Below are 18376 nucleotides of genomic sequence, written 5' to 3'. Positions count from 1 at the left end.
GTCAAGTTTTTTTTTTTTAGATTGGTGAGAAGTCAGAGATGCCCCCATACTGTGAAGCAGTGCCGTTACGATGAATCCAGCATGTGATGTTGCCATGGCCGTCCATCAAAAAGACCTTGTCTGGATGACAACACGGTGTCCCCGTATTTCCTCTATACACGCTGCAGTTCTGGTTGTGCCTTTCCAGATGCTGGATTTTAACTATATTATCATCATAAGCTAAAAAAAGAAAAAGAAAAAGAAAAGCAAATTTTTGGTGCATCTATATTTTTTGATCTTTTAAATGAGTTTCCGTTCACATGTAGCTTCTTCTTTTCACCGAACTGTTTGTCATTCAGCCTACAAATGTTCACACAGAGAGGGATTCTTACGTGTTTGTGATCCTAAACAGTTGCTTCAATTACAGAACCGTGTGAGTGAACAACGCACTGCAGTTCTCAGCTCTTTGAAATTACAAAAGCTTCTCCTGGAATCGTTCCACAGTTTTGGAGTGCATCCTGAATCATATCTGTGGTTCTGGACGTCTTGCTTCTGTCGAATGTAACCTTTTGTTTCCAGTTAATCTAATTGGCACAGTGATTGATTCTAATGCATATAGTTATCATCAGAGCAATAGTAATTGTCCTCATAAGGGCAGTGTTCAAGATTGCAGTTTTTTTTCTTCTTTGCATTTAAGCCCACGCTCCACTCGAAAACCGCACATCTTGTCCCTGTCCTCCTTCAATACCTTGTGCAATTTGCTCTTCTCGTAAGGAAGAGCACCTTCACACGGGCAAAGCTCTCTGCTGCATTTTTATAAGCATCCCGGACGCGAAGGGTTAAACCTTTCATTCCCTCGCTCACTTTTCTGCAGTCATGTCTGCTTCCAGCATCCCACCAGAGCTAAATATAGCTCCTGCAAGCAGGGGACCAGAGTAAGCATGTTAGCTGGAGCAGGCAGCCACATGCACCCCCAGCACCCATCCCGGTGTGTGTGTGTGTGTGTGTGTGTGTGCTATTATTAATACATCCACAGACATGCACGGCTGTACTTTCTCTCCCCTTGGTCTTCATTCAGGTTGAATTCTCCAGCTGCAGTGTACAGAAATGAATGCATCTTGATGAGATTAACTGAGATGTAAATGTTCTTTGACCTCACGTCCATGGGGGGCACGTGTGACCTTCCATCTTTATTTGCGATCTTGGTTTCGGGTGTTTTTTTGCAGTGTGGAAACCAAAGCGATTAGATAAGTGTGACTTGAGAGATTGTGTTGGATTTATTCTCCCCATTTTGACTGAAGTTCCAAATCTAAAAAATGGCATTCCTACAGATGTAGCATATGTTCACATATGGAGTTACATTTGTTAGGCAATAAGAAGAGGGGGGGGGAATCATCTTCAGAATGACACTTGATCCAGAAACTATGACTCCAGATTTGGAGGAAGCACGGCTGCAGTATATTTCCAGCAGCTGGAGGACAAATCCTGCTGCTGAAGCTCCTCCACAGGCAGCCCTCGGCTACTGCAGCGGCGGTGTCGGAGCTGTGCATGAGTAGTGGGGGTGGTGGTGGGGGTCAAAGAGGAGAACCTGAAGGGGCTCTGCTGCACTCTTGCCGTCCTCTCCTGTGGTGAGAGAGGCACGCAGGAGAAGGCATGAGTCAGCCTCCCGCAGCCCGTGGGAGTTCAGGTTATTTTAAAGTGCACACTTGGAGACGTGAGTTACTTTGTGGATGTGAAAATCGCTGACTGTGCACGTAAAGTAGAGCAGATGGTGTGATGGTACTTCTGCAAACCTGTGTTTCATACATATTACTGTTATATTGCTGTTTCACGTGTTGTTGTTGGTTTTTTTTTTTTTTGGGGGGGGGGGGGGGGGGTTCACATTGAAGAGACAATCATTTAAAAGTATTTTCCTATCCAATCTTCACTCATTAGTTTTGTTTAAATGCCATTGGGAGTTCCTGATCGTACATCATCATGTCACGATTCAGAGAATGGCTTCGTCTCTATGTCGTTCCCTCACTGGCTCGTGAAGCCCAGCAGAGGGCGCCATAAGACAGGTTATTCTGTAGTTATTCTAGAGCTGTTGGCAGGTGGTGTAGTGTCCTTCTAAGAATAGCTTAAGCTTCATAATAAAAGCTGATGCAGTCCTCATCCGTACCTTAGTTACTATCTTAGGACAGACTGAAAAATGAGCATGCCAGGTAATTTCGCAAAGTGTTAACAAAATGTGTGTTTGAAATATAGTATATAGCAATAAGTGTCAGTCTAACCATATATGCAGCACAAAGTGTATGCGGATGATCACATGTGAGCTGTATGACTCAGCGGCACAAAGACACACCTGCTCTGTCAAGGAAATCATGCGTCTGTGATAGATCGCCTCCTTCACTTCATATCGCCGCATGACCACTTAAACCCGACGACACATCAGTCATTTACCAACAGTCTCACAGGAAGAGCTGAAGATGGAACAAAAAAGGTCATTTATAAATGGAAACATGAGATTGGATGTGCTGTTTCAGTGTGGAAGAGGCTTTGTTTTGATCAAGTAAATGCAAAATCAGAGCTCTTTCTATTATCAAACCATTAAAATAACAATTGTGCATTTGAAATTTTCCACAATTCTGCATTTCAATGCGTTTACTCTCACTCGCTCGCTGGCGCTTTATCAGGTACACTTGTACAATCTGCTGTGATTTACTACAACTGTCATGATATCTCCTTTATAGGGCATACACTGTTCACATTTGCTTGAAAATGTTTGAGCTTTAAATTGCTTAATAATGAATTTTCAGGAAGTTTGCTGAGACATTTCAGAGGCCAACAGTCTATAGAGACCCGTTTCTTATATATTGGCTTCCCACATTTCCATACATGATTATTATTGTTGACATTGTGATTAAAAAGCTATCTGATTGTATTTGCTGCTTTTTGAAATAAATAAATAAATAAATAAATAAAAGGAACAATGCACCAAATGAGATTTAAAATAGTGAAAGAAAAAAAGTAAAAAAATGTAGACACAAGTATAACATTCAATATATTTTCTTCCAGATCTACTTAAAGTGGTAGTTACATTTAAAATGATTGTCATTAGCAGTGATTCTGTTCAATTTACTGGGAGAAATGATGTGTTTAAAGCACATTTATAATACTAAAGTCATGCAATGGCAAACAAATGTAATTGCAAAACAGGAAGTGACATTTTCTAAAGAATTAACGTTTTACTGATAGGTATAGTTTTTAGGTTGAATATTGGTTCAAATATTGGGTGTTTTTATTAAACGTAATTAATTATTTAACATTTTTAAGTTCTATACCACCTACCAAAGCACTGTGTCTCCACAGGAGCAGAGTCTGGGTGATCTGAACTCTGTAAAGAGTCACGTTGGGAGAAATGTGTTCTTTATTGCCGTTTTGTCTTTGTGTATTTTCATTCTGTTTGAACACTGTTTGTGAGTCTCTGGCACCCTCTGTGGGTCACCACGGGAACCATTTGAACGTTTTTTGTTTTTTTTTTACTGCTACATTTCATTCAGCCAATGACCTTCCTCCTTTTCGTGGGATTCCTCCGGCTAGGTGGCGTCTTCCTCTTCGCCATTGGCCCCATGGAGGAGTCTGTCTGGGAGCGAGGCGTGACTGACTGCTCTGGTAGTGCAGATGATGGAGGGAGGGAGGAGAGGAGGGAGGGAGGGGAGGATCGATGCACTATTAGGATCAAGTGACTCAGCGGGAAGTTTAGAGGACATTGATCCTGATGGTGTGTGTGGTTTTTCGGGGGTTTTTTTGGTCGCTCAATGAAATTAAGTTAAAAATAGTTTTGGTTTTCCTCTGGCACACCTGCTACGTGAGCAGGGTCGTCTGCTGGAGGTCGATGCTCAAAGGAAGTCTTGGGCACTGCATTAGAGGCTCACATGACTGAGTGGTGGTGCAGGCGGAGGCGTCACACCCCTGCGGAGCCCAACTCGCCGAGCGCTTTCTCCTTTTTGATGGCGGAAGTCATTGAGATATTTTTTCTATTATATATTTGCTCGACGATGCCGAGTCGGATCCGGGTGACGGGTTATGTTGGCGACGTGCAGCCATTTCGCTGATGCAGGGATGCGCTCGGGGGGGGGGGGGGGGGAGCTGTCAAAGTCGGCCCCCATGTCCCGCCTATCAATAACACAGCGTGACGTCAGCAGCCCCGACCATTTTCCTGGTCTGCCTCTGCATCCGTTGCACCCCTTCACCCCCCTCTCCACGTGCCCAACCCTCTCAACTCCCTCCTCCATCCTCCCCTTTTCCATTCGCCGCTAAGCCCCTCCCCCCCCCTCCCGCTACCCACCTGACCCTTTACAATCCAATTAGATGCACCAGTGGTTGGATGTAGGGACGCGCCGTGACTACCAAGCGCAAACTGCGGTCTCACTCTCCTCCCCCTCTGTCTCTTGTTCCTGCTCTCTCTCCCAACCTCTTGTTTCTTGTCTCTCTCTTGTCCTTTCTGCATCCTCTCCTCCGCCTCTCCTCCGCCGCTCTGCACGCCCACACCCTTCTGCTTTCATTCAGCTTGTTTTTCTCCCCCATCACCTCCTCACGCCCGCCGTCCTTCTCCTCCCTCTCTTCCTGTCCTGCTTGCCGCTACTGCTTCAAGCCGCCTCACCCCCGGGTCCCTCCCTTCCTACCAACGCTCCCTCCCTTCTTCTTCTTCCTCCTCCTCCTTCTCCTCCTCCTCCTCCTCCTGCTTTTGGAGCTCTTCAAAGCTGCCCAGCACACGCTCGCACATAGCATAACACACTCCTCTCCTGTGTGGGAAAAAAAACATGTCAGCTGTTCTGGACCTGGACCAGATTGCATGCGGAGGAAATGGAGTGGTGAGTGGCTGACGGTCCTTCCTGGTCCGCTTCTGGTGCAGATCAGAGGTGTTGTTATGTTATGTCGCCCGTCCAGAGTCGGCAGAAGGGGCGGGGGGGGGGGGGGAGCGGCTGATTTGTTGGTAGGGAATAGCTTGTTGGGGGTCTTGCTGACTCGCCGGGGCTTTTTCCGTCCAAGCAGCTGCTGGTATGGGGGTGAACATTCGCTGGGGTGGGTGTGAACATGTTGGTGTGTGTATGTGTGTGTGTGTGTGCACCTCCAGGTCACTCGGTGTCCATGTGTGCTGGTCTGCACAGCCTGAATGTGTGCTCGCTCTGCAGTGGTGCATTTTAATGTCACCGTATGAAAGATGCATGCGCGTGGGGCTCAAGTGTCTCCCGTTCTGCACAAGCCACACTGAAATGGTGTGTGTGTGTGTGTGTGTGTGTGTGTGTGTGTGTGTGTGTGTGTGTGTGTGTGTGTGTGTGTGTGTGTGTGTGTGTGTGTGTGTGTGTGTGTGTGTGTGTGTGTGTGTGTGTGTGTGTGTGTGTGTGTGTGTGTGTGTGTGTGTGTGTGTGTGGGCATGTCGAGCTTGTTTGTGGGATCAGGATTGTTGGTGACTGTGTGTCAGTGTGCAAATCCTGGAAGTGGTCATCTAGGACTGCAGAGATGCACGCTGTGACCAGTGCTCGAAGAAAGGCTGTGGAGCGTGAATGCACTGTGCTGTATTATTTATTCCGTTATCACTGAAAATAAGAGACAGCCCCCCCCACCCTACCCCACCCCCACACACAATAAGGTAACAGACAGAAATGACTCCCACTCCATCGCTGCAGAGACCTTGAGTTTGTGGTCTCAGCCCACTGCTTCAGACACACGTGTGTGTGTGTGTGTGTGTGTGTGTGTGTGTGTGTGTGTGTTGCAGGTTCACAGAGCTGTGTTTACAGCAGAAATGAACCAAGAAAGCACGCGCCTCGAATATGCATGTTGTATGTGGATGTGTGAGTGTGTCTTTTACACACTAGTGTAGCGTTCCTGCCCCGTTGTGCTGCTCCGCCGGGTCATGGATGTCCTTACTGGCAGGGTAGGGAAAAACCAACATGACCAAGTGAGTGCGGGAAGTGGAACATGACATGGTACCGTTTTCCCTCACATCTTGCAGCCTCGTTAGCATGGTGTTTTTAAATTTTTTTTTACTGAAACTCTGCTCAACAAAGCAGAAATCTGTAGACGACTCCTACCTCGCCTCCCCAAAACATCTGCACACACTTTTCGTCCGCCATCAAGCCCCATCAAGATTGATCCAGACATTTGCCCCACCCCTGTTTTCTCTACGTGTCTCTGTGTGTACATATATATACACAAGCATATGTGATGAAAGGCTGAGCTCCTGGATCAATACAGCTTTAAAACTATGCCAGGAGCCAAATGGACAGATAAAAGATCCACTCTTCCTCCTCCTCCTCCTCCTTCTCTCTCCATAGCCGCCTGAATTGTTATTCTCCATCTTAGTGCCAGGACGGTGCAGGAGAGTCATGATAAATTAAAGTGATGCGCCCCGTCTGTTTTGAGGCACACCCTTCTTCTGGTCACACAGGACTCCCTCCGTCTTCTTTCCTCCACTTTCTGTCACTGTTTGCTTTCACACTCTTAATTCCTCCAGCCTCCTCCTCTTCCGTCTCCTCTCATCTTCCATCTCTCGTCTCTCACCTTGTGTCCCTTGAGCTGCGTTGCTTTATGTCGCTGGTGCGCGTCATGTGTGAGCACGGGACACAATGGACATGTGTTCAAACAAAGTGCGTTTCCTCGGGAAAGCGTCTCATTCCACCGAATGTCCTTGACTCTGTCCTTGTCTGAAAATGAAAATTGTTGCCGCAGCCCAGAGCCCAGAGAAAGAGTTTCCTCTCCATCTGTAACAAGTTGTTCTGCCACGCCGCCTGATCAAGCGCAGGATCATTTTATCAGTCGAGACGAGGCCTCGGATACGTACACGGCTTCCCGTCAGCTGGAGACTTTATTCCCATCTCAGGAAGGGGGGGGGGGGGTTGGATTCTGTATCTGTAGATAGCGGGCAACAAGCCGTGCATTGTGCTGTTATTTGTACGTGGTTGCCATGTTTCGTGTGGCAGGCTAATCTCTGTGCCGCCGCCCACTCAAATGGAAACGCCTCGCTCACTTACCGACGGGATGAGCCGTCGTCCTCACGTGCTGCTATGTCAATTACAGATTTCAGAGGCCAATTACTGCAGCCTCGTCCTTGAGAATTAACCTTGGTGTGGCGTGAAGAGATTCTGACGTCCGTCAGACACACGGGGTACACAGGGCACGCGGACCGGCCCCACCCGCTGCTCCGTGCCGTGCACACGCGCAGGTCGCTGCGTCATGCACAATGCTATTTGTAGCTGCAAATCGTGCTGACTGCGTGTGGATGTGTGTGTGAGAGCATGAGATTTTGGGTAAACTCTGGAAAACTTGTATAGTCTTTTATCATGTCACTTCCTGCCCTTTTGCTCTGAACACCAGGAGCGTCTTTAACTTGTTTCTGCTGTGTCATCTTTAAATCCCCACTCAATTAATATTTTTAGTCCCCCCCACCCCCCAGTTAAATCAGCCCAAACTTCAAGTCCATTGATCGTGTCTTGTGAAGTACTAATGTGGGATTTCACAGTGTCTGGTAGAGAAAAGGAGATCTAATTCTTAAGCAACGGCGACAATGAAGCTTGTGTGAGCTTTTGAATTTTAAGGAGTCTCTGCAAAAGCCGTTGAGCGAAAGCGAGGGATGCTGCCATTTCCACCAAGTCATACTTGTGAAAGAGCTCGGAGCTTCAGACCAGTGCACATAAAGAGTATTTTTTCTGGCTGAAGAACTTGTTTTGCAGACCGCCCTTTCAGTGCTTTGTTTGTCCGGGGGCACAGGGGGGAGGTTTCGGGGAGATGCAGGGTGCATGCTGTGCAGCTCCAACTCCACATAGAAACCCTCAAATGTTGTGTTGGGTTTTTTTTAGGGGGAGGGGGCGGTGTTTTTGTTTATTTTGATTTTTTTTACTGTTGGGAATGTGTTTTCCCATCTGGAAATTTTGATGTAGACTTTGATAATAATCCTGTGAGTGCAGTGGTTCAATTCAAAATAAATATGCAAGTCATGTGAATCAGTCGGATTAGTAGAGAAAAGGCCCACTTTTTCTTAATAGTGTTATTATTAATACTCAGCGGCATAAAGCAGTGTTTTCATTCTCATTAAGTCCCGAGTTACACTGTGATAGAATGTCATGAGTTTTTTTTGGTTTTTTTATGTTTTTGCTTATAGGCGTACTCGTTGTAGAATATCAAGTGAAAACCTTGTACGTGGCTGGATTGTGTGTGAAACACTAGAACACTTTCAATGTGAAAACACCTCACGCTGCAGCCCGCCAAGCAGTTGTGTAACTTTAGCACTCTCTCACGCACCGAGAGAGACCTGCAGGTTTGTAGGGCTGGCCCAATCACTGTGACTAAAAATGTTTTTTTTTTTTTTAAATAAACACTTGAAGCAGAAGAGATTCCTTACTTGCAATGAATTCAGACTGGGTTGTTTATCCCAATCTAATGACCATTAGGTGAATAATGATGGATACCTCTGGGTGAATGCATGTCTCCGTTGATATGAGCCCTTAAATACAACCATGTCGGCGATGTCTCCTGTTTAACTGTCCAAGTGTCCCTGATCCAAAACTCTCTGTGACTGCAGGAGCATGACATTGAGACGCCACATGGCGTCCTCCATGTGACGATGAGAGGCGTCCCAAAGGGCAACAGACCCGTCATCCTCACCTATCACGACATCGGCCTCAACCGTGAGTCAGCATTACATTCTGCTCCTCAATATGCACGGCGTCTTGTGTCGCCAAGCCGTTTTTTGGGTTTTTTAGCCTCTGCGCCCCGGCAGAGCCGCCCGGCTCCTCCGCAGACCTCTAACTGCTGCTCTCCCCCCCCCCCCCGCCCACACCTTTCCAGACAAGTCTTGTTTCAACACCCTGTTCAACTATGAGGACATGCAGGAGATCACCCAGCACTTTGCCGTGGTCCACGTGGACGCCCCCGGGCAGCAGGAGGGCGCGCCTCCCTTCCCCACCGGGTGAGTGTCGCACTGCCCGACTCTCTCGGCGTCTGCGGACGAAAGGGAGCGGTGCCGTTGTAGAACGCTGCAGTCAATTTGTTTTGGAGTGGAGCCGTACGTGGGCTCATTTGCTAATGGACATACTCCCGTTTCCCGCCCCGTCGAAATCGTGGGAAGAATTAAGATTTACAATGAGATAAATTTCTGTGATTGACTCTCCGCCATATGGAACTGAAACTATGTCCGTCCGTCTGCAGGTACCGCTACCCGACCATGGACGAGCTGGCCGAGATGCTGCCCTCTGTGATGACTCAGCTGAAGTGAGTGATGGATGATTACGGATGTGATGACTGTGCGTAAAACTGGCGATTAATCTGGAGTCCGACTGACGCCTGCTCTCCTTATAGAGTCAACAGTGTGATCGGCATCGGCGTGGGAGCCGGCGCGTACATCCTCAGTCGCTTTGCAGTGAGTCCACACCTTTTATGCCACCTTCCAAATCCCTCTTATTATTCTTTCGTCCAGCTCTTAGTCTCACCTGTTTTGTTTTTTCCACGCCACACTGCTTGATACACTGAACATTTAAGGATCCCATCGAACCCACTCAGGGCACCAGCTTTCTCTCCAGCGTGCTGCACATGCTGACGTTTCCCCAGATGATGAATCACCTTGGTGATTTTCTCCCTTTCAGTTGCCTTAACCTTGTGTCCGCACTCGGCGCAGCGGAGCTAAAATAAGCACAATGTAGCAGAAAGATCCAGCGTTGACTGGCGAGGCGGGATGGAGCACTAAAAGATAAATAATGGAATGGGAGGATGCTAAACTGGGTAAAAAGGAGAAACGGCTAAAGTCTTGGGATCGCAAATGCCTGAGTTCTTGTTCAGAATGAATGAGGGGAAGAATTGATTGCGCAATGCATTTGCTTTAACCGACCTGGAGCAAAATGTGTTTAGCCACGATAGAATTACAGCAGCTGTTGCTCCTCCGCATCTGCGTCGTGTTGCAGAACGCAGCATCCACAGCCTCGTCTCCGCTTTGCAGGAAATAGAGCTCAGATTTCCCTCGACGTCCTCTTTCTGTCTTCAGGCAATTCCAAAGCCGCACCCTTTTATTTAGAAGCCCAAGATCCCATCTTCTTTGTTTTTGTTTTTTGGTCTGTTTGAACAAAAAGAAATCACTTTTTATTGTGTTTCATCAGCCTTTTTTTTTTTTTTTTTTAATCCTCTGCCTGCACTGCTGAGGGAAAACGCAAAGTCAAGGGTAAAAAAAAAAGAAAAAATCCAGACTCGACGAGTCTTGGTTTGTGGAGATGAAGCTCTGCCTCGTCACGATTCGGTGCTCCGCTGCCCAGACTAATCCACACTGTTGGTTTACACAAGGGGCGACATCTAATTCATCTTTCCAAACACTGTGAACCTGCAGCGGCAGGCTAATCCAAGAGAGGGCTGCTTTTTTTTTTTTTTTGGTTATGAAATCTTTATTTCCTGCATCCTCTCCCCCTTCAGCTAAACAACCCCACCCTGGTGGAGGGCTTGGTCCTGATCAACGTCGACCCCTGTGCCGAAGGCTGGATCGACTGGGCTGCGTCAAAGGTCGGTATCTGTAGCATACATCTGGACGGCTGCTCTGGTTTTAAACAATTATTACCTAAATGTTTTCCGCTGCTCTGGATAATATCAAATCTTCAACTGCAATAATAAAAGTCCCCTCAGTGTATATTTTGTAATGGAAGGGTGCATGTTGGCTGATCTACAAAACACTCTCCTCGTCTCAAAAGTGTGAACACAACATCACTGATTCCAGAAGAGTTCTGATTTTAAAAAAACAACGCCGCTTTGAGTGGAAGTGGTCATTAAATAATGTACCAGCCATTTCAGTTTGGCTCCCAGACTTCTGCAAGGTTGTTACTTATGAATGGATTGTGGTGTTCCACCGGCGTCCTTCCCACCCTCGCCGCTCTGCTTGAAACTCCCCAGTGTTTTTAGTTTGGGCCGAGAAAGAGACTAAACACTAAGTAAATATTATGTTAAGTGATTAAGTGTTATACGTACATATTGTTGAAGGAACGTGAGACAAACGGGGTTGTTCTTGGACTGAGATCGCTACAAATCAATATACGCTTCCCCGTCGCTCAGCGCAGACGCGTGAAGTGTTTTCTCTCTCGACGCAGTTTTACCTTAAGCGGGAATAATTAGTTTCAATTGGAAAAACAAAACAGATCAGTGCTCTGTGATGGGACTGCGAGGTGTACGTGCTTTTCAAGATTGCCCCAAAGATTCTTCGATCCGCTGGTGTTTCACGCGGTCATGCAGCCGGAGGAACTTGAAGTGACCTTTGTTCCATATATACATTAAAAATCCTCCCCCTTTTGTGTTTTCTCCTGGTATCATTTCACTCAAGCCTGTTTCACAAACAAATAAGAGAGAAACAGTCTCGGCAGTTTATTTGCGTCGTGATACTGTCTGGCAGATATTTAGCTTTCTAGATTAAACTGGAGAGGGTGAGCAGCGGGGGCAGGGAAGTTTTACACGTAGGATCGTCAGTCGGAGTTAATCCCAAGGCTTGGCGGGGGGGGGGGGGGCTTAATGCTTTTTGCCAAGCTAATCACAACGGAGGAGTTGGTCTTCATACCTTCTAAGAACATGAACATGCATTTCGGAGAAAGTCTTTTAAACGTCCTCGGTTTCCTCAGTTTAACTTGGGACGGTTCTATTTAAAGAATATCAAAAGGCTTCATCAGTAAGTCTGTGTTTTAAAGCAGGTCAGGAAATGGTTAATTGTGGCTAAAAAAGACTGCAGAGAGAGTGCGTGGTACTGTGTCATTCCGTCAGACTGCATAATCTAGATGTGTTCACTCTCGTCCTCTTGCGAGCTATTGGACATTCTGACTTGTGGACTTTGCATTTCTTGTTTTCTCACAGTCACATTTGAGTTGAAACTGTTGTGAAGGAGTTTCTTAAATCAAACCAGAAGTCTGGAACCTATTTTGAGTCTGTGATTGGGTGAACGTACTGCAGAAGACGCGGACTATTCCGAATTATAGAGACAAAGTTTAATTTCACTTCTTTCTGCTGGGTTTTTTTAAATTTTGGTAATTTCGTTAACTGTGGAGGAGTTGTGATTGTGAGAAGTTCACCTGCTAAAACCTGTCCGGTTTGTAATGTAAGTGTTAAATTAAAACGCCATAAAGTAGCTCCCTTTGGCTTTCTGCTTGACGGCCACCGAGCGACAAAAGTGAGTCATTTCTGACGGTTAAAGCATCAAACGAGGTTTTCTTAGGCTGTGATCAATAAAGGCCAGCTCTCGAATGTACCCTGACGTGCTCGTTCTGCTTGTCCACAGTTGTCCGGGTGGACCAGTAACCTGGTGGATATCGTCATGAGCCACCACTTCAGTACGGTGAGTTTTTCATTACGATCCCTGCACTTGCTGATCGACATTGTGAAACAGTTACTAAAGCTCCCGGAGGCCTCTGTTGATTTCCCTCGAGGCCGCCAACTCATCTCACTCCCTAGAACAGACATTTGCTAATTATTTCTCCCTTTGTCCTCGTGGCACACATCGACTGGCAAACTGTGACGTACAGAAACTTTAATAACCAAAGTTAAACACACTACTCTTCGTATGTGGCCTCCATCTCACAGTAGTTTTATTTTAGGTGCATTAATTAGATTAAAGACTCCCCGCTTGTATCAGATTAAGTCTCTTCTTTTCAACAGGATGAGCTGACGGACAACCAGGAGCTGATCCAGACCTACCGCCTCCATATTGCTCAGGACATCAACCAGGACAACCTGGCCCTGTTCTGTGGATCCTACCAATAGTACGACACAGTGAAACGTGACAACATGTGCTTTGCGTTCAGGTTTTTTTAACGTGCTCTTTGTTTACATGGATGTAAGCAGACTGGTTTTAGTAGTCCTGAGGTACGTTTGCGTTCCAGATCTCAGCTTCACCCAGGATGGGAAAACCAATTTTAATTCTGCTACATTGATCCGCTTTGTCCTGGTTTCCTACCGGCCGCACGTCTTCAACTGAGCGGTGGAAACAAACAGTGGCTGTTGAAAGGTCAATGCTGCGTTTAAGTCGTCAGGGGGATTTTCAACTGAGCAAAACTCCCCATAGCTTTTCCACTTGTTCCACTGTTTGCTCTGATGGCCATGTGTCCACTTTGCAGCAACTGGTTGGGCATAAATCAGATTTTCCTCCGGTAATGTCAACACACTGTTCATGTTTTCAGGATGCTACTATTTATCATCCAGAGATGTCGATAACGCGGTTTCGCTGACGGATCAGAGTCCTCGCCTGGATCCTGAAGTCTTTGTAACTAATTGTGTCTTGGCCACTCTTTTTCTAGTATCAAACGTAGTTGCACTGAGGCTGACCTAAATACAAAGCACAAGGGCACAATACAAAAACTGAACAGCACAAAAAAAAAAAAGAAAAAAAGGTTGTGCCAAGTGACCTTATATTTTTTGCCAGATTGTGTTACTTCACTGTTGCTAACAGATCACTCTGTGTTTTGTCCTCCTGCACCAGCCGCCGAGACCTTGAGATCGAGAGGCCAGTTGTGGGTCTGAACGAGGACACGGTCAACACACTAACGTAGGTTTTTATGGGGGCCAGACATGGTCAACGTATTTGCAGGGTGAGTCCACGGCTTGACCCCAGGACTCTTCCTCCTCTGTTGCAGGTGCCCCTCTCTGCTGGTGGTGGGCGACACCGCGCCCGCGGTGGAGGCCGTTGTGAGTCACAGCTCATCTTCTTCTGTAGCTTGAGAAGCATCACTGACAGGGAGCAGCTGTTATTTGTGTCGGGGGGGGGGTTTTGTTTTTTTTTGGTGTTTTACTCCTCATTGATGTTTCAGGTGGAGTGCAACTCCAGGTTAAATCCTACCAAGACGACATTGCTAAAGGTGATGTAGAAATCCTCCCGGGGACACCAACATGATGTATAAAAGGATTTAATATTAACACTATTTTCCTCTCAGATGGCCGATTGTGGAGGCTTGCCCCAGGTTGTCCAGGTGAGTTTTAAATGTCTTGAGAAACATCTGTCAGGAACCGTCCTCAACCAGGACGACCACTTCAATGTGTTCATCTCTTTGCAGCCGGGGAAACTCGCCGAAGCCTTCAAGTACTTTGTTCAGGGCATGGGCTACAGTAAGTCAACAACATCTCACCTTTTACACGGTACATCAATGTAAAAACATCCTGAAGGTGGGACCGGGTGTAGAAACGGGGCGACTCTGTGGTCAGGGTTGTTTACAGACTTCGGACTGACGTGTTTGTGGTCCGAGCTCGTCTTGATCTCCACCGGGCTTCCTGTTGACGTGCTCGCAATGACAAGTGTTACTTAAATGAGGATTTTTTTTTTTTTTTTTTGTTCTCTCACTGCAGCGTCCTAGAGCTTGTTGCTAAACACCCCTGCTGATGGGGGTTTGGACTGTGGCCAGCGGCATTTGAATAGAAAGCAGTTGTTTTGTGTGTTTGTGTGTCAGCGCTGGTCACAGAGCGGAGAGGCGGCCCCGCGTGGCTCCATGGATGCTAACACACATTTCCTCTCTGCTCTTTCCAGTGTGTGGCACCCACAACCCTCAGTAGGTGAGGTGGTAGTGCTTTTTTAGCATGCGTGAAGTGACGGCAGCACTCTAGCGCCGAGTGTGCTTCAACAGTCACCCTCTGGTTTTTATTTTATAAAAAAAAAAACACACAAAAAATGTTCTTTCATTTTTCTGTTGTGCTTTTCTATCCAGAACTGTTTAATGATGCGGCCTGGTCTCCATTCAGGAGAGACTTAAAGTGCATAATTAAACAGGCCTCCGGGTTTTTTAACGGCCCTTCGTTTGGCAAAGGAGACGACAAACACATCCCTGTCAGACTCTGCTGGTTTGCTGTGCACCGACCGCTCTCCGATCCACGGGGTGGATGAGGCTCTGAATGACCGAGCCACTGAGGCCACGTCTGTCTCCGTGTGTTTCTTAAATGCTAATTTCTCCTCTGCTCCCTCCCTGTTCCCAAACCCTCCTCTGTGGGCCGCGGCCCCAAGCGCAGCTATTATGTCAGCGCCTCACTGTTGCTTTAAAGGCCAACCGAGTCCCCCTATTGAGCAAATGCCACAGCGGGATTAGAGCAGATTAAAAAGTGTTTTCATGCCGAGAAAAAGTGTGGAAAATAAATCTCAACACCCCGGCGCGTTTTTGAAAGCTGCTTTTCCGTCATTAACATGTTGCCACAGTGTGAAATGCAGAAGGACGTCAGCCAATCGGGACAGGAATTGAGGAATTGTAGTTTAGCGCACATGCCACAATATCTTCACCTGTTGTTGCCACCACACAGTGAGCTCGTCTTCATCGGCGCCTCGGGCGAGACGGGATGAAGCGGCGTGACGTTTCTCCTTCTTCAACCCTTTCTCCTTTCTTTCCCCCCCTTTTGTAACCGTGGCTTGCAGTTCCCTACATTCTTCTCAGTCACCTGAGCAACGAATCAGGTACCAGAGTCCCGTGCGGCCGCCAGGCCGGGAGGCTTCGAGCCCGACAGCCTTGTACCCGCCCTGCGCAGGATGAATGTCAGCGTATGCAGAAACATCTCCGGAGAGCGCCGTTTGACACTCCCCAACGGCCGCTCCCGACGGCGGCCACGTTCTGTGCTCTTGCTCGCTGGGAGAGCTTTCTGCATACTTCCGCCACATTCATCTCTCAGCAGGAGTCTGCCGTTAGCATGGATTCCATCCTCAGTATCCCGTTTTGCTGCATGAACTGCTGATGTGGCTTCAGTTGGATCGTTGCTACTGCCGATTTGTTGCTTTTCAAGTCTGTCACACATTTTGTTGTGGTTTTTTTTTTTCTTTATTTGAGTAGTCTCCATGTTGGAGAATTACCTGCATGACAAGCACCTCTTTTTGTTCTCTCTCTCTCTCTGCTGTGGTGTCGGGGATTGTGCGCGTTCCCACACTGCACCACCGTGAGCGGAATACTAACGCGCGTCACTCTGTTTTCAGTGCCGTCAGCAGGAATGACTCGTCTGGCTCGCTCTCGCACCGCCTCCTCTTCCAGCATCACCTCCATGGACAGCAGCCGCAGTCGCAACAACCTCAACAGCCTGCTGGAAGGCGGCGGCGCCGGGGGCCTGGACGGCCAGGCCAGGCCTCAGACCATGGAGGTCTCCTGCTAAAGCCCCTCCCACACACTCTGTCCCTGCACTCCCCTGTAGTAACTTATGTACCCCCCCCCTTCCTCTTTTACTCCCCCCTCCTGTGCCCGGAGGCTCTGTAATGACCTATGTGATTAGAAAGGAGGATGTAATGAATATATTAACAGATGCATATTATGAGATGTTATATTGAATATACTGTCACGGTCACGTTCCTTCCACCAAACATGACTAATTTAATCTGTGTTGTATTTTCCAACAGTTAAAAAAAACCACATCATTGACTCGACTGTCCAGCCTTGTATTTATTTTTATTTTTTTTCCACGTCGTCTTTGTTTTAAATTGTCTTCACACACACTGTAGACATCCTCCTTGTGTTCAAAGTCAGCTTGTTTTTTTGTTGTTATTTTTTTTTAACTCTTTAATATGTGGACTGCATTGATTGTAAGTCATTATCTTGTTTCTTATTGTCAAACTAGTCACAGACTATAGCGAGAGCTGCAGAGAGCACGGGGACGTTGGGAGGCAGGTGAACGAGTTGTGGAAGTCGCGTTGCGTAACTGCAGCACACTAAAGTCCAACTCTTGCAGTGAGCCGCTTTTGCACTCTCCAACCACATCGAGTTGCGCTTTGCAGTCCATAAATTAGCGACCGTTTTGTAATTTCATCTCGTCGTCTCCTTTTTTCTTTTTTTCTTTCCCGCTTTGTGTTGACGTTTTTTTTGTTCAGTTGAAACTTAGTATTCAGTTGGATGTTTTAACAACCTTTTAACAAGCAGGATCTTATTTGAAAAGTCTTGAGTCCCGTCACTCCAGGGGGCCGAGTGACGCTCGTCACCGTCTGCTGATTCAGCTCATTTATATTACTACTGAATAAAGTTACAAGATGAGAAAATGCCCGGCGTTGTCAGTCATTTCTTCTTGTCTAACGAGGCTCACGTCGGGGCGGTTTGCTTTGTGTTCGCCGTCGTTCTCTTCGTGGAAAAGTGAGGTGTTTGTGGCCAGTGAGTTTCCAACCACACTGGTTCTCATTTCCTTTCTGAGTGAAACCTGCTGCTGTCACAGATGAGCCAGTCTATTTTTGCACTCATTGTTTGGAGCAAAAAAAAAAAAAAAAGGTGATCAGCTGATCTGCAAATGAGATGATTTAACTTCTTTGATGGCTTTTCAGCTCGCATGACCTGAAAAGCCTGGATTTTTTTTCCACCCTGACCTCTGACCATATAAAAATTATTTGCCTTGTAAGTGACCATCGACACTTCCTAAAAGTCATTCTTTCACCAAAACCTCGCCTGAATCTGCGCCATGCGGCTCTGAAGAGCCCCTGTAAACTAGGTCATGCTGTTTTACCTCAACTATATAACACCCAATGTTAACTGTGCCATTTTCTAAACTCTGAATCGCAGGACAATGATGTTTAAAATGTCAAAGATTCTGCTTTTTGAAAACTTGCTGAGGCCATTAGTTTCAATAGGATCTATATGAAAGCTACTGTTCCATCTGTTTACCTCTTTTGAAAAGTCACTCTATCCTGCACATTTGCATAGTGGTTAACACCTAACTCGGTGAGAATGTCCCTGGTTTCAGTTTGCATTGTTCTGCCTATGTATATAGATTTTCTTTGGACGCTCCGGTTTTCTCTCACGGTGTAAAGACATGCAGAAAACATTGGAGTTTGTTCTCTGAAATTATGCGTAGCTGTGAATGAGAGTGAGCTGTTGTCTGTCTTGTTTTGACCTTTCCAGGATGTACCCTGAACATTACAATCGAGGCCGATTACTTTTTCCCTCCACTTATCCAACAAAAGAAAATGGTGACGGCAGAAACCTTGACCTGCATTAATAGAATCCCTTTAAAAATGTAGATGAAAACATTTGCATTTAGATTTGTTGAACCTCCAGGCGTCATTACAGAGAGGCCAAAGTGGCTCCCAGACCCCTGATCCAGTAGGAAATGCTGGTGAGGACTTGAATAGTGCGCTCATGTGAGGCCTGATGCTCCTGTCACAAGTCATTCTGGCCTCTGTTGTACTTCGCTGCAAGTTTGTCTTGATTAATAGCACAGGGAACTATTAAACCAGCCACACAAGCATGAATGTTTGCATAATTTTTGGAAAAAATAATTATTGGATCAAACGATAAAGAACTCGTTTCCCTCCGCACGTTGTATCGCCAACCTTTCTCCACTCACACACAGACAAAGTGCTCAAGGATCTCCATGCATCCGTCTCTCAGACGGTTTAATCCACTTGAGTGTGACGGCGCGCTGGAGCTGATCCCTGCTGACACTGCACAGGTCACCAGGCCTCTACAGG

General features: G+C 46.8%; 1 protein-coding gene across 6 annotated transcripts in view; it reads left to right on the top strand.

Moving 5' to 3' along the window:
• Positions 1-16960, top strand: part of LOC308128990 (protein NDRG3-like) — a 37378-nt gene extending 20418 nt beyond the window's left edge. Inside the window, exons 4-18 of one of the 6 annotated variants that reach the window (XM_080494727.1) lie at positions 8543-8648; positions 8809-8929; positions 9169-9231; positions 9319-9379; positions 10417-10503; positions 12254-12310; positions 12631-12734; positions 13451-13516; positions 13605-13656; positions 13779-13826; positions 13902-13937; positions 14022-14073; positions 14489-14514; positions 15362-15400; positions 15911-15932. In XM_080494727.1, coding sequence (XP_080350853.1) covers positions 8543-8648; positions 8809-8929; positions 9169-9231; positions 9319-9379; positions 10417-10503; positions 12254-12310; positions 12631-12734; positions 13451-13516; positions 13605-13656; positions 13779-13826; positions 13902-13937; positions 14022-14073; positions 14489-14514 — 879 coding nt within the window. In that variant the 3' untranslated portion in view covers positions 15362-15400; positions 15911-15932. Of the gene's footprint in view, positions 1-4713; positions 4836-8542; positions 8649-8808; positions 8930-9168; positions 9232-9318; positions 9380-10416; positions 10504-12253; positions 12311-12630; positions 12735-13450; positions 13517-13604; positions 13657-13778; positions 13827-13901; positions 13938-14021; positions 14074-14488 lie in introns of those variants that run through there. The other 5 variants (XM_080494724.1, XM_080494723.1, XM_080494725.1 and 2 more) reach the window with 5 other exon arrangements.
• Positions 16961-18376: the final 1416 nt, after the last annotated feature.

Source organism: Blennius ocellaris (assembly GCF_963422515.1).
Source record: "Blennius ocellaris genome assembly, chromosome: 4".
Lineage (NCBI taxonomy): Eukaryota > Metazoa > Chordata > Actinopteri > Blenniiformes > Blenniidae > Blennius > Blennius ocellaris.
Note: the sequence above shows the minus strand (reverse complement) of the source record. Positions and strands in the feature narration are given on the sequence as shown.